The sequence below is a fragment of the Syngnathus floridae genome, chromosome 8 (assembly GCF_059516105.1).
Source record: "Syngnathus floridae isolate MCC-2025c chromosome 8, RoL_Sflo_1.0, whole genome shotgun sequence".
Taxonomy (NCBI): Eukaryota; Metazoa; Chordata; class Actinopteri; order Syngnathiformes; family Syngnathidae; genus Syngnathus; species Syngnathus floridae.
In genome coordinates this window covers 8,105,953-8,119,006 of record NC_142420.1, presented here as the reverse complement: position 1 = coordinate 8,119,006, position 13,054 = coordinate 8,105,953, and the positions used below count along the sequence as shown (strand labels likewise).

Genomic DNA, 13,054 nt, shown 5'->3' with positions numbered 1-13,054 from the left:
TACTCTCGCAGGGAAGAGCCCGGATAGCTCAGTCGGTAGAGCATCAGACTTTTAATCTGAGGGTCCAGGGTTCAAGTCCCTGTTCGGGCGGATATTTTTTGTGTGCGTTTAATTAATAATCCAGTCTGAATCACAACCATCTTGCTGTGAAGTTTGTAATCAATCCATCAAGAATTCATCAAGCATTTGAGCAAATCATCCTGTACTATGATGGCAATATGGTTACTCAAATACTTTGGAAAATTGCGATCAATTTGTGATACATATTTGGAATGTGATTATCATCTAAGAAATCAGCTATCATTAGATAAATGCCATTTTGAGATGGATTCAAATCTTGCAGATTTAAAGATGGCTGTGAGTTTTCTTGATAACATCTCTCCACTTGTGGACAGGCGGGCTGCCGGCAGCCACCAGCCGACGGAGCAGCCTGCAGGGCTGCAGCTGAGGCACATCGGGGTGGACCCCCTGGTAGTACTCCAGCCTCTCCACGACCTTGGTCAGGCCCACCATGCTGGCGTAGAACATGGGACCGCCACGGTGTTTGGGCCAGCCGTAGCCAAGCACATAGATAACGTCTATGTCTTCGGGTCCGGCTGCTATTCCTTCCTCAAGGATGCGAAAGCCCTCGTTGATGAGAGCGTACAGACAGCGTTCCAGCACCTCCTGGGGATCTATGTGGCGCGCAGCCATGCCATTCTGGGCTCGATATCCTTCCAGGAAACTGTGCAGCCACGGGTCAGGCCTGGCTTCACGACTGTTGTCGTACCGGTACCATCCGCGACCTGTTTTCTGTCCAAACCGCCCTTGCTCATAGAGAAGATCTGCGAGGGGGCTGTACCTACGCCCTTGTCGGACTCGAACTGTAGTGCCAGGCTGCACCAGACCTTCTCCCTTCCTAACCTTCCAGCCGACATCAATCCCAGAGAGGTCAGACATTCTAAAGAGCCCCATGGCGAAACCAAACTCCTCCAGGGCTCCATCGACCAACTCGGGTGTGGCTCCCTCTTCCAACAAGAACAAGCCTTGTTCTAGGTAGGGCTTCAACATGCGGTTGCCTACAAATCCGCGGCAGTTACCGACAGCCACGCCCACTTTTCCCATTTGTTTGCCCACGTTCATGATGGTGGCCACAGCTTCAGGAGAGGAGCGTGACCCATACACCACCTCCAGTAGCTTCATGACGTGTGCCGGGGCAAAGAAATGCATCCCAACCACCAGCTCTGGGTGGCGACTCCGCGAGGCTAGAAGGTCGATGTCCAATGAGGACGTGTTGCTGCACAAAAACGCTTCTGGTTTACAAATGGCAGACAGCTGCTGGAAGATTTGCTCCTTCAGGGCTACATCTTCAAACACAGCCTCGATGACCAGGTCCACATCGGCTACTGCCTGGAGGTTTTGACTGTAGGTGATCAGATCAAGTACTGGGGCCACCCCTCGTCTTTTGGCCCCCCTCTGTAGCATCCCTGATATGGCCTGCTTTGCCTCCTTCAGTGTCTTCTCATGGGTTTCCACGGCAACCACAGACAAGCCCGCCTGAGCAAGGCAGACTGTTATACCTCTCCCCATTGTGCCAAGACCTAAAAAGACCAAAGGTGTAAAATACAGGATGATTTAAGTGACTTTTATTGTACAGTTGGTTTTGTCGATATGAATTGAAATTCTATTTCAAGCTAGTCCATCACATATGGACCTTAAAATACCACACGATGATGCCATTGTAATATATTAATTGCCTTACCTATGACCGCTGTTTTCCGGATGGTCCTGGGCTTGTTGCTGTCCCAACGTGCGCCACTGGGCATGCTCCATCTGGCCACAACTCTCTGAGCAAAAAAACTGTACTGCAGAGCTCGAGCCTGGCCAGAGGTGAAGAGCGTGTCCATCAGCTCCTTTTCCCGCTGCATGCCCAGGGCGTAGGGCAGGGTGGCGGCCGCTTGCAGCGCTTGGACACAAGCCACCGGCGCTATGGCTCCACGGGCGCTCCGGCGGACCTTCTGCATCGCTGCCTCAAAGAGGGCATCGACGTCGGGAGGGCAAAGACATGGCTGCTTGCTGACACGGCGGGTGTCCAGAGGCTGGTCTGAAAGGGGGGGGAAGCTGATTCAGACAATCACTTGCATTGCTGTGCAAAATTCCAAAAAGTCCACCATTACTTTTCTATTTCAGCCACACGATCATTACCGTGGGTTAAACGTAGATTGACCAAAATGTGACACTTTAAAACTATTCAAATTTGGCAGTATTGTAGTTTGCTTTTTGTTTCACCTGCAACACTCTTGGCAAACTTGACAGCTGCATCCACAGCGCTGTGATCAGTAAGTTGATCGACTATTGAAAGTTTCAGTGCATCAGCAGCGGTGATGTGACGACCTGTGAGACAAATATGACAGTCAGTGAGTCTGCGTGTTGAAAAAATTACATTAGAAATCATGCTCAAGGCTGACCTCCGTTGGTCATTTAAGAACACTACACAAACTACAAATATTTTTATACAAAAATGTGTTTACAAAAGCATGTTTCACATTATACATACCAGTGGTAATGAGATCTAAAGCTGCCGGTAGTCCAGTGAGCCTCGGCAAACGTTGGGTTCCACCTGCAGCAGGTAGCAGACCAAGAGTCACCTCTGGAAGCCCCAATTTAGCCTGAAATTGAGACCAGAGATGAAGATGATTGGTGAGCATCAATAATGTGTCATAGTTTTTTGTTGCTATCAAAGTGGCTCAAACTACTGGAGTCAAATTCCTGGTATGTTTGTACATACTTGGCCAATAAAAAGGATTCTGAGTCAAAGTGGGGGTTGCAATATGATACCACAGTATCTCAGAGTTGCTTGGGACATTGTTTATTATACTAAGATCTGAATTTTGAACCAACCTTGGAGTGAGCTATTCGATAGTGACAGCCAAGCGCCAACTCCAGGCCTCCACCTAGAGCGACCCCCTCTATGGCCGCCACCACTGGCTTGTCCGCTGCCTCTATGGCGTGGATCATTGGCACCAGTGGAGGCCCAGTCATGGCAGTCCCAAATTCTTTAATATCTGCTCCTGTTAATAAAGGCACAAAGTGTTGGGTATATGCAATATTGAATGCTGCTATGAACATTCTGCAATGTAATTGTATAAATTATTTTATTTAATGGGAAGCGAGGGCGCTTTACTCATAATTCTCGAGACTTGAAGGAGCCATAGGAAAAACAGTTTGTGGCATGTTTTTTTCAAAAATCCAAACAATTAAAATTGTATTTCCTTTAAAATTAGGGGCAGGCGGTGGCTAAATATCTGAGATTATATGTATGTGTATATTTGTGTCTTACATTGTATTTACCTCCACAAAACACTCCATTCTGTCCACATATGACAACAGATTTCACCTCAGGATCACTGAGCGCTCTCTTCACATCGTCCACGATGCCTTGACGTACTGCCGCGCTGTATAATACAAACATTTAATTTTTACGGGACTGTCAAAAATTCGCAGTCCTAATCCATACATATATGTACATATATCATGTATACATAATATATACATAATTATTATACATAATAACTCATGTGTGAGTGAACCCGATAAACGCACAGTGCCGTAAAAGATTGTGCAAATCTTAAAAGCAAACGTGGCAAAGAAGAATAAATCTCCAAAGAAAATCTGCACAATTTACCTTAGTGCATTTACAGGAGGATTTCGAAGCGTAATCAAGCCAACAGTTCCCGAAACGCGAGAATAATGAGCCATTTTCCCACACTAGCGATTGCTCCTTTATTATTGCGTGCAGTGAACTTTGTAACTTCAATGTTTTTGCAGTCAGAACTACTTCAACTTTAGCACACTTTCTTCGCCTTGTGGCCATGACAGCGTCTACAGCTGTTTTGATCGTTCGTAGCACAAGTCGGAGCGCCCCCATGTGGCTTGGAGGAAAACATACGAGTAAGTGTATTTATTTGTGCATTTATTTATTAACTATTTAAAAATGTTGCACAACGAGTACTGTAAATTTTACACCGAATACTCTGATCATAAATGCATACTTTATGACTCAAATATGACGGGGTTTGACGACCATCCCATGTGTGTTTTTTGGGGGGACGTCATTATTTGGGCGCCCACGTTAGTTTTCGCACTTGTTTACACTCAAATATTAATATAAATTTGATAATTTTCGGCTCAAATATAACAACTTTGGGTGAACGCTTGTGGTGAAAGTGACGTCAGGAAATGGGCGGTTCATACTTTTGTTATGGTTCCATTTTTTTTTAACTATGCTATGCTTTCACTCGACCTTTTTAGTTACCGTACAACGCCATTGACAGTCTGCAAAAATTATTCATTGACATAATAAAACGCTGTTATTTCTTCGTCGAAATTTTATTGTATTATTTTAAGGTCAAGTGACAACCGTCAACGAGTTGGGAAGTGACGTAACGACCGTTTGCGGGTTCTGCGACTGTCACGTGACCCAGCTGTTCTTGCTGTCAAATCAAACGTGAGTGGCGAATATGCGCTCACTCATCGGACTTGGCTGCGTGGTCGTCGCTGCAACCTTGTACCTTTATTTACTATCTTTGTACTTGCCCCCCGGACCGCCGAGACCCGCTCAGACCTCTGGCGAGACCCAACATGCCGATTCGGGAGCAGAAGGGTCCGCTGAGAAAACCGTGGACACAAGAAGCAGGTTGGGGGCATTTCAAAAGCTGTAAATGAATGATGCTAAGCTTGACCATCCTTTAATGTTACATTACATTACATTACATTACATTACATTACATTACGTCTAGCTTTAAGTTATCTTACAAGAAAAGAGACACTTATCTGCAGTTAGTTACATTATTACAACTGTTTTATGGTCGTACTGTCTCTCCTGTTTGTTTCCGTTTCCCTACTGTCCACTATTGAGGTCTATTTTTTGTTGTTTCAGATTGAAGTTTCCGTCTGACTTGGAGGATCTCCGGGAGCTGTCTGAGCTTCTTCAATTCTACAAGACAGAGCACACGGCCTATGTGTTGCTGCTCTTCTGCAGCGCTTACCTCTACAAGCAGTCCTTCGCTATCCCTGGATCTTCCTTCCTGGTAAGATCAGAACACAAATGCATGTGATGTGTTTTCACAACCATTCAAAGCCTTTTTCCTTTGTGTAGAACATCTTAGCGGGAGCCATATTCGGCCTGCACTGGGGTCTGCTGCTGGCCTGTGTGCTCACCACGGTGGGCTCCACCGCCTGTTATCTCCTGTCTCAGGCCTTTGGGAAACACTACATCGTCAGCCTCTTCCCTGATAAGGTGGCCATGCTGCAGAGGAAGGTGAACATACACAAACACACAAGTGATCCATTTTGTTCTTTGAGTTGTGTCGCTTTTTCTTTTTTTATCAAGGCAGATGGAACGGAATAAGTGCATTTCTATTCATTTCTATAGGGAAAGATGATTTAATATCTGAATGTTCTTCCTTCCCTCCTATTCAGGTGGAAGACAACAAGGACTGCCTGTTCTTCTTCCTTCTCTTTTTGAGGTTCTTCCCCATGACACCCAACTGGTTCCTCAACATGTCCGCCCCCGTCGTAAACATTCCCGTCACCTTCTTCTTCTGCTCAGTCTTTATCGGTAAGCACAGCAGCTGATAAACGACTGTGATTGTAGTTTGAACTGCTGAATCACTGCTACTCACACTGCTCCACAGCGAGAATGACAGTTGAACATGCATACCTTTGTTTTAATGTGTCAATTTGTCTCTTAGGTCTGCTGCCCTACAACTTCATCTGCGTGCAGACTGGCGTCATGTTGGCGGAGGTCTCCTCCCTGGACCACTTGTTCTCCTGGCAGCGTCTCTGGCAACTTCTGGCCACGGCTTGCGCGGCGCTGCTGCCCGGCGCTCTCATCCGCCACTACGGCCAGCGGCACCTCAAAGGGACAACGACGCACGAGCACAACGGACTCTCTGACAACAAGAAGGTCCACTGACACATCACGTGGGTTGTTCGTTTGAACTACTAAAACTGACTGTCGGTAAACCTGATGACAGTTCGTCTATACAGGGCACATACGGAGAGGAAGAGGCACTTGTGCGTGTTAAAGTTAAAGTTGCGCAACTTTCGACCGTTGTAAACATCTACCTCACCAGTAATAAAACTCTAGCTTTGACAACACAAGTTAAAACGGAACAGAGTACAAAATAGTATTTGTAAAGTGAAAATACAACATTTAAATACTGGACAATCAAGTGTAACTTGCCAAAGTCAGGTATATGTGTAGAAAATAGATGGAAGTTCTTCATTTTTAGTCAATGTATACTTCACCCATGCAGCAGAAAGCCTTTCAATTTTTCATATTTCGTACAGCATAAATTCTGCATTTACAAAAATAACAATGGTAGCTGTACTGAAAAAATTTATAAATTTACTTACTGTACTGGTAAGTGTGCTCCACCGTTGGAAACCTACTTTCAAAAAAGAGCAGATACAAGGGAGCATCTTTCAAATGGTGTTTATTGCTCAGATCCAGATTTGCTCAGCAATACAGTTCACTCACAAGTCAAAACAACAGAACGCTCGGGGACCAGAAAGGCACAGGTCCGCCATAAAAAGCGTCAAAACGCGGACCCCATGTCAGTCCGGCGCACATCATCCGTGACCTATTGACATGTTAGAGACCTTTCGGCCTGGGGGACATTGGAGGGGTTTCACTTGTCGGACACACACACTCACACACGAGGAATCTCCCAAATGGCGAGATGTGTAAAACCACTAGTAGAAGTTTAGTGCTATATGAGGCGTTTGGCATCCAAACGTCATTGAACAAAAAACTGCTGCAGTTGAAGTCATCCAAATGCGCTCTGCCCTACCGTGTCCTAAGTTCTATTCTTACACACGTGAATCCTCTTGTCAATCTACTTTTATTTCTACACGACCTCCGCCAAGGAAGTTAATGTGGGTTTTGTTTCGTTAAAAGCATTACACAGAAACAACGACGCCATTGAGGCCACGCTGAAGAAAAAGAATTATAACTCGCAAGACGGTAAAAAAAAAAACACCAACAAAGTCGTGCCTTGACTTATGAGTTGAATTGATTTCATGACCGCAATTCAAAACACTCATATCTCAAATCATCTCTCTCCATACAAATGAAAGGGAATTTGGAATTATTTATTTATTTTTAATCATACAATTTTGATTTTCTTATTTTATTCTCAGAATTTAATTTTACTTTATTCCTTCAAATCTAAAATTCTCATAGTGTTATGTTCCCCCTTCGAGATGGCCCTAACACTTCACATGTAGCAAAGCACAGTCCAGTTCTTTACAGAAGCAAAAATGCATATTTGGACATAAATCCCAACAAGTATTGTTTTGACCTTGGCGGAGGTCAGCGCTCAACGGACTGCCGATTTTGACTTTAATGTCGACTTGCCTATTTGAAGCCACGGTGGTACAGCCAAGTCTTGGCAGCAGTCTAACCCAAATGAAACTTTAAGAATCATCATCAGAACAGTGTCGGTGACGAGAAAACCGGATCGACGAGAGACAAAATAAACCTAGAAGGAAAAGACTACTATCCAACCACCATTGTGATATGACTAAACATCGCTACTAATACACCCTCAGTGATGTGTGTTAAGTGTGGTTTTGAATATTAAAAGTCTAGCAACAACCCCAAAAATTTTAGAAAACGGCGTAATCCTGGCTAAAGGATGAGCGTCCAACCTTGGAGCGGGAACGCCGCACTTAAAAGAGCCCCAAAGACAGATGGCAGACAGACAGACGGTCCTCTGCAAAGTCGAAAAGACAAAAAGTGGTCAACTAGCGGAGCGCCCCCTGTTGGGAGCGCTACATTCGCCAGCTACGATCGGGAGAAGGAAGCAGCGAGGCATTGTGTGAGGTCACTGTTAGCTATGTGTGTGTGTGTGTTCACCGGGACTCCGTGATGGCCGCCGACTGCCCCACGACCGCTGGAGGAACTTAAAAAAATAAACGTCAGCCTTTGATTCAGAGAGGTAATTGTCAAATGTACACAGCAAGAAAAAAAAAAAAAAGGATTAGGGCAAACGGCGGTGACGCTCAGGTCACAACAGGAAACAGGATATGCGTTTGCGTGAGACGCTCTTGTACACGTTTGAACAATTCTATCGTCTCACATCCACTAGTGTCGCCAGCTATAAGTTCTACATTCTACATAATTTTTTTTGTACACTATATTTAAGAGTCAGTGTATTTTTGCAGCTCTGTGTATCTTTTTGTGTTTTTAAAAAAAGAGAAATAAAAATCACTATCAACCAACAGAGAATTAGACAGTTGGTGTGTTATAACATTTCTTTTTCACAGGTGATTTTGTTTCCCCCTGGAGGTACAGTTAGGGGGAAAAAAGATGAAACAAAACATTAAGGAAAATGAATTTGTCATGTTGTAACAATGCTTTGTTTACCTTTGGAAAGTCTGTTACATTCTTTTAAATTCAGTTCAGTAAAGGAATTAAATGTGATTTTCCAAACCAGAGGCAAATTGCAATGGCTGATTAGAATTTAACAAGGTTTCCAAAGGTACAAGAAGCATAATCAACCCATCACCAATTCCCCACATTGTTTTGTTTCATTTTTAGGAGGTACACTTGGTTAGTTCCTATCGGCGGATTTGCATTTGCTTTCTTTCGTCTTTTTAGCGACGCCGTTCGGACCTACAACCCCGTTCCATCCTACTTTTCTATTTACCGTTTTGAAACTCACGTCTCAGCAAAGAGGTCACGTGGCATAGACTACTCATTTTGTTTTTCGTTTTTTTCTTTGTTTTGTAAATTCATTAAAAAAAGAAAAGGGATCAAAAATGATCAGTTAACAAGGCATACAAAATGTCCCAAAAAAGGGGGGGAGGGGGTTTGGTGAGGGGAAATGAAAGATTGGACTGAGGTACCCTGAAGCCTGAGGTAGATCACAATACTGACATGCGCACTGTTTACATCCTGCGGTGGTTCACTTTTACTGTTCTCCCATATTTTTTTTTCTTCATTTTTTTTTCTTTTTATATTCATTTTCAAGAAAATAAACACTTCCCTTCAAAACAAAATGGCAGTGTCCCAGTGAGGGCAAAAAAAAGGACTTTTCATTTTCTTTTGATTCATAATCAATAGCTCTCATCACAAAATAGGAAAAAAATAGATTCATAAATATTGCTCTCTCTTTTTATATATTTATATATTTACACACACACGCGCGCACGCACACAGAGGAAAGTGTGGCAATAGCCTTTGCGATGAAGAGTGATAAAATAAGGCTTTAGACGGACCCGCACGGCCAGCATAGGAAATTAAATTCAAGGTCACGGTGTCTGGCCAGCTGAACAAGGCAAGGGCTGCTTTGTTGTCTTTTGGAATTAAAGTTAAAAAAAAAAAGGCTGCGTTTGATACATTCACAGTTGTCACGCTCCCCTTTTTTTTTTTTTTTTTTACAAAGTTCCCCGGACCCTGAGAGAGGGTAACGCCAGCCCGTTTACGTTGTGCCACTGAGGGGCAGCATCAAAGTGCCACCCCTGCCTTCACATTTGCCTCCATGCAAAAACACACAGCCATCCTCACGTAACGCCCCCTTAAGGCCGAGTGTGCGCACATTCAAAACCGTGGACGCTTTTCGCCGTGACGTCACATCGCTTCACTTTCCGCCACTTGTATTCGCAAAATGGAATATGACAGCAAACATCCACATTTCAAATAATGCAAGGAATGCCTCGCGCTTGTTCTTTTAGAGTTGAGCAGAAGAGCAGAAGCTTTATTTTGAATACTTTGCCATTTTATTTTTAATAATTCAAATTTAGCAGGGTTAATCAGAACGCATTTCTCTGGTGTGTCAAATTTAGACATTTTTAGTTTTACTTTACAGGGACTTTAAAGTTTTAAAGATTGTGGAATAAATGTATACCACTTTCCATTATTTTTAATGTGTATTTTGTTAATTATTTGCAACAGAGTGGACACTGTTGCTTTTGAGGCTCTACTTTCCAAAGATGCGCGTGACGTTGGTATGGGAATTTGAGTTCCATTTAAACACATTCCTCAGCAACATGTTCATTCAATTCCCCACTGGCATGGAATGTTTTAAATACTTTTATTCAGAGATTATATTTATTTTGCCCATAGCCAATCAAGGGAAAATAAAATATAATTTAGATAACTATTTTTGGTATTCATGTCTCATTCCATTAGAGAACACGAGTAGCGGAAATGACGTCAAACAAAAAGGTTCTACTGAGTAGTAAGACTAACAGTAGTTAAGTCCATTTGTTTGTTCTGCTCTTTAAAAGTGGTTGCAGTATTTATCAATAGGACCATTTATCAATAGGACCATTATTTAAGCCAAGCGCATATAGGTGCATCTCAATAAATTAGAATATCGATGAAAGCTTCAGTTTAGTAGTTCAATTCAAAGAGTGAAACTTGTCTGCAATATAGACAGAGTAAAATATTTCATGATTTAATTTTTTGTCATTTCCACAACAGCTTACAGTCATCTCTATCTCAAGAAACTACATTATATAAGGAATAATTCAGAATTAAGTAAAAAATTGGCCCTTTAAAATTTCCAATTTATGATATTCAAGCTTCACTTTTTGATTTCAACTAGTGTAACGACTGAAATTCCAGTTCATTGAAATGCATATATGTACTATATAACAGACGAGGGGGAATTTCACACGTTCACGTATTCTTTATCCTCCTACAATACCAAATTTGACTGATGAGAGAGTGATTAAAAAAAAGGGAAAAAAGATTGATGAGAAGCATTGGCACACACACACACAAACACACACATTCACACACAGAGGCTTGTTGCAAAAAAACATTCACCATATTTCCAAATGGGGCTTGTACTTTTTGATTTTTTTTTTCTTCCAAAGTAGGGGAACTGCTCAGTGTGGCTGCTCTTGTAAATGTCAATAAAGTCGTCTACCCTGTGTTAATACTGCTAAGGATAGTTCATCTCCATCTCATTTTAATTGTGTCGTTAATACAGTCGCTTTATCCGTGTTAGGCCTACATTATGTTAATCCAACTAAAGAGAACAAATACGCAGAGTGACGTGCTAGTTCCTGTTTTACCTCGTGACGACGACGCTTCTCCGCTTTTCGTGTTGTTGTTTAGCTGTTCTTGCAATATCAGTATCCTGCTGCGGCATGTGCTGTCGCAGGGCTGGCAGTGCACGTGAACGTCGCTCACCGCCTTTGGCTCTCGCTCGCTTCCCCTCCTCGATGAAGTTCTTTGGTTATCTTTTTTTGATCCCGCCGCTGCTGGTCTGCCCTGCGCGTTCCCTCGCGGGCCGCGGCCGTTGTCTGACTAGAGGTCTCTGTCCATTTTGGGGAGGGCTACATTCATTGGTCGGCGCCCGCCGGTTACTTGGAGTGTTGCGGTGAACTGGCGGCGCCTCGCTGGTGTTTGTGTTCCTGCTGTTTGACCTGCTGAATGATCTCCCGGATCTTCCTCTGTGCAGTCTGTTAAAAAGAGCAGCGCAAAAAGGTCAGCTCAAGCCAATGCCGTCATCGCTGTGATTTGATTGGCCGCACTTGATACTATAAATCGAAACAAGTCCAAGTGATGACAACCTCAATTGAGTTCAATTTTATTTGCTGACCGTTGAAGAAAATAAATGAGTTGTTAGCATGTTGAAGTACCTGACTGGCAAAGAAATGCCCACTGATCTTCACAAACACTTCATCGTTCTCATCTGGAGTTTGGTCCCGCGGTACGATGACCTCAGCGCTTGTAAGATTTTGAAGCTCATTCACCTGAAATCAACAGCACAGTAAGAAATGGAAATGGATGGATGGATGGATGGATGGATGGATGGATGGATGGATGGATGGATGGATGGATGGATGGATGGATGGATGGATGGATGGATGGATGGATGGATGGATGGATGGATGGATGGATGGATGGATGGATGGATGGATGGATGGATGGATGGATGGATGGATGGATGGATGGATGGATGGATGGATGGATGGATGGATGGATGGATGGATGGATGGATGAACAAGCGCCGATCGACTCACCGTCTTGCCACCTTTCCCGATGACCCTTCCGGCTGCAGTAGAAGGAACCTTGATGTGCGTCTCCAGTTTGACTTCCTCCTTCCCCGAGAAGAAGTTCTCCTCTTTCAGCTTACCAAATATCCGACCCTGGGCCTGGACATCAGAGGAGGGCGTGAGGTACATTCAACAATACCAGAGACCATTTTAAAAAACAGCCATAAACTCAAATGATTACTGATGGTGATTGATTGTGTTCAGTCTTTAATTAAAATAATTGACTAATTTCTCAAGTGCTACTTGCCTAATTGTCATATTTAATAAGAACACAAAGGTTACCTTAAATTGAGCTTCTGGCGTGCCGGTAATGATCACCATTCTCTCCGTGACATCGGGGCTCTCAGCTGGGGCGATCTAAAGGCAAATCAGAGAGAAGAAATTGGAGCGTACATTTCATTCCAATTTTTTTTTGAAAGTGAAACTGTGAGGTCTCCGCACCTTGATGGAGGCTCCAGCAAAGTGGGCGAGCTGCTTAATATGCTGGCCCTTCTTGCCAATGAGAGCTCCCACTGCCTGAGTTGGAATAAAGAGGTAGACAACCTCCTGTTCTGGAGCCTGTGGGTGGAAACAAAGATGCTTTTAAGCACACACAAAAGGAGTGAAAATGCTTTTTTTTGTATTTTAGTTCTCCGGGAAGCAGACAAGAAAAGATGACAGAGCGTGAACTCGATACCACATGAGCCAAGTCTGGAGGCAAGACAGCCAAAAAAATTCCTGTCAAAGTTTCCACTAGAAGACACAAATGATGTAAAAGTAGTTTTCAAGAAGTCTCTACAGACAAATTTGAGTTTCACAACTTTTTATCATTAAAATCGAAATGTTTTTTCATGGTGTAAAGTTGTAAATTTTCAATTTTGATAACTGAATCATTTTTTGTAATGAATTGCAGATGTGCCTTGAGATGCAAGTTTGATTCCAACAATTATGCTTGTGTTTTTTAAAAAAAAACGAATAATATTCACTTTCCACATAACCAGCAAATATGGAAAAT

At 43.2% G+C, this 13,054-nt stretch overlaps 3 protein-coding genes and 1 non-coding gene across 9 annotated transcripts in view; 2 read left to right on the top strand and 2 right to left on the bottom strand.

Moving 5' to 3' along the window:
- The first annotated feature begins 17 nt into the window (after positions 1-17).
- trnak-uuu (transfer RNA lysine (anticodon UUU)) lies at positions 18-90 on the top strand. The gene has a single exon. It is a non-coding gene; the product is annotated as a tRNA-Lys (tRNA).
- A 57-nt stretch (positions 91-147) lies between these two features.
- Positions 148-3,954, bottom strand: ehhadh (enoyl-CoA, hydratase/3-hydroxyacyl CoA dehydrogenase). Its single transcript, XM_088382643.1, has 7 exons — positions 3,665-3,954; positions 3,331-3,434; positions 2,881-3,050; positions 2,537-2,648; positions 2,269-2,373; positions 1,742-2,083; positions 148-1,580 (listed from the first exon to the last, which is right to left on the bottom strand). The coding sequence occupies exons 1-7, from the start codon at positions 3,736-3,738 to the stop codon at positions 346-348; spliced, it is 2,142 nt and encodes a 713-aa protein (XP_088238769.1). The 5' UTR covers positions 3,739-3,954; the 3' UTR covers positions 148-345.
- Positions 3,955-4,173: 219 nt separating this feature from the next.
- Positions 4,174-8,275, top strand: tmem41aa (transmembrane protein 41aa). The gene is made up of 5 exons (XM_088382660.1): positions 4,174-4,675; positions 4,919-5,069; positions 5,138-5,299; positions 5,461-5,599; positions 5,733-8,275. The coding sequence occupies exons 1-5, from the start codon at positions 4,500-4,502 to the stop codon at positions 5,954-5,956; spliced, it is 852 nt and encodes a 283-aa protein (XP_088238786.1). The 5' UTR covers positions 4,174-4,499; the 3' UTR covers positions 5,957-8,275.
- igf2bp2a (insulin-like growth factor 2 mRNA binding protein 2a) overlaps positions 6,464-13,054 on the bottom strand; it is a 35,293-nt gene continuing 28,702 nt past the window's right edge. For all 6 annotated transcript variants that reach the window (XM_088382653.1, XM_088382652.1, XM_088382655.1 and 3 more), the window contains 5 exons: positions 12,502-12,618; positions 12,343-12,417; positions 12,028-12,159; positions 11,644-11,757; positions 6,464-11,463 (listed from right to left, as the gene is read on the bottom strand). In XM_088382653.1, coding sequence (XP_088238779.1) covers positions 11,365-11,463; positions 11,644-11,757; positions 12,028-12,159; positions 12,343-12,417; positions 12,502-12,618 — 537 coding nt within the window. In that variant the 3' untranslated portion in view covers positions 6,464-11,364. The remainder of the gene's footprint in view (positions 11,464-11,643; positions 11,758-12,027; positions 12,160-12,342; positions 12,418-12,501; positions 12,619-13,054) is intronic.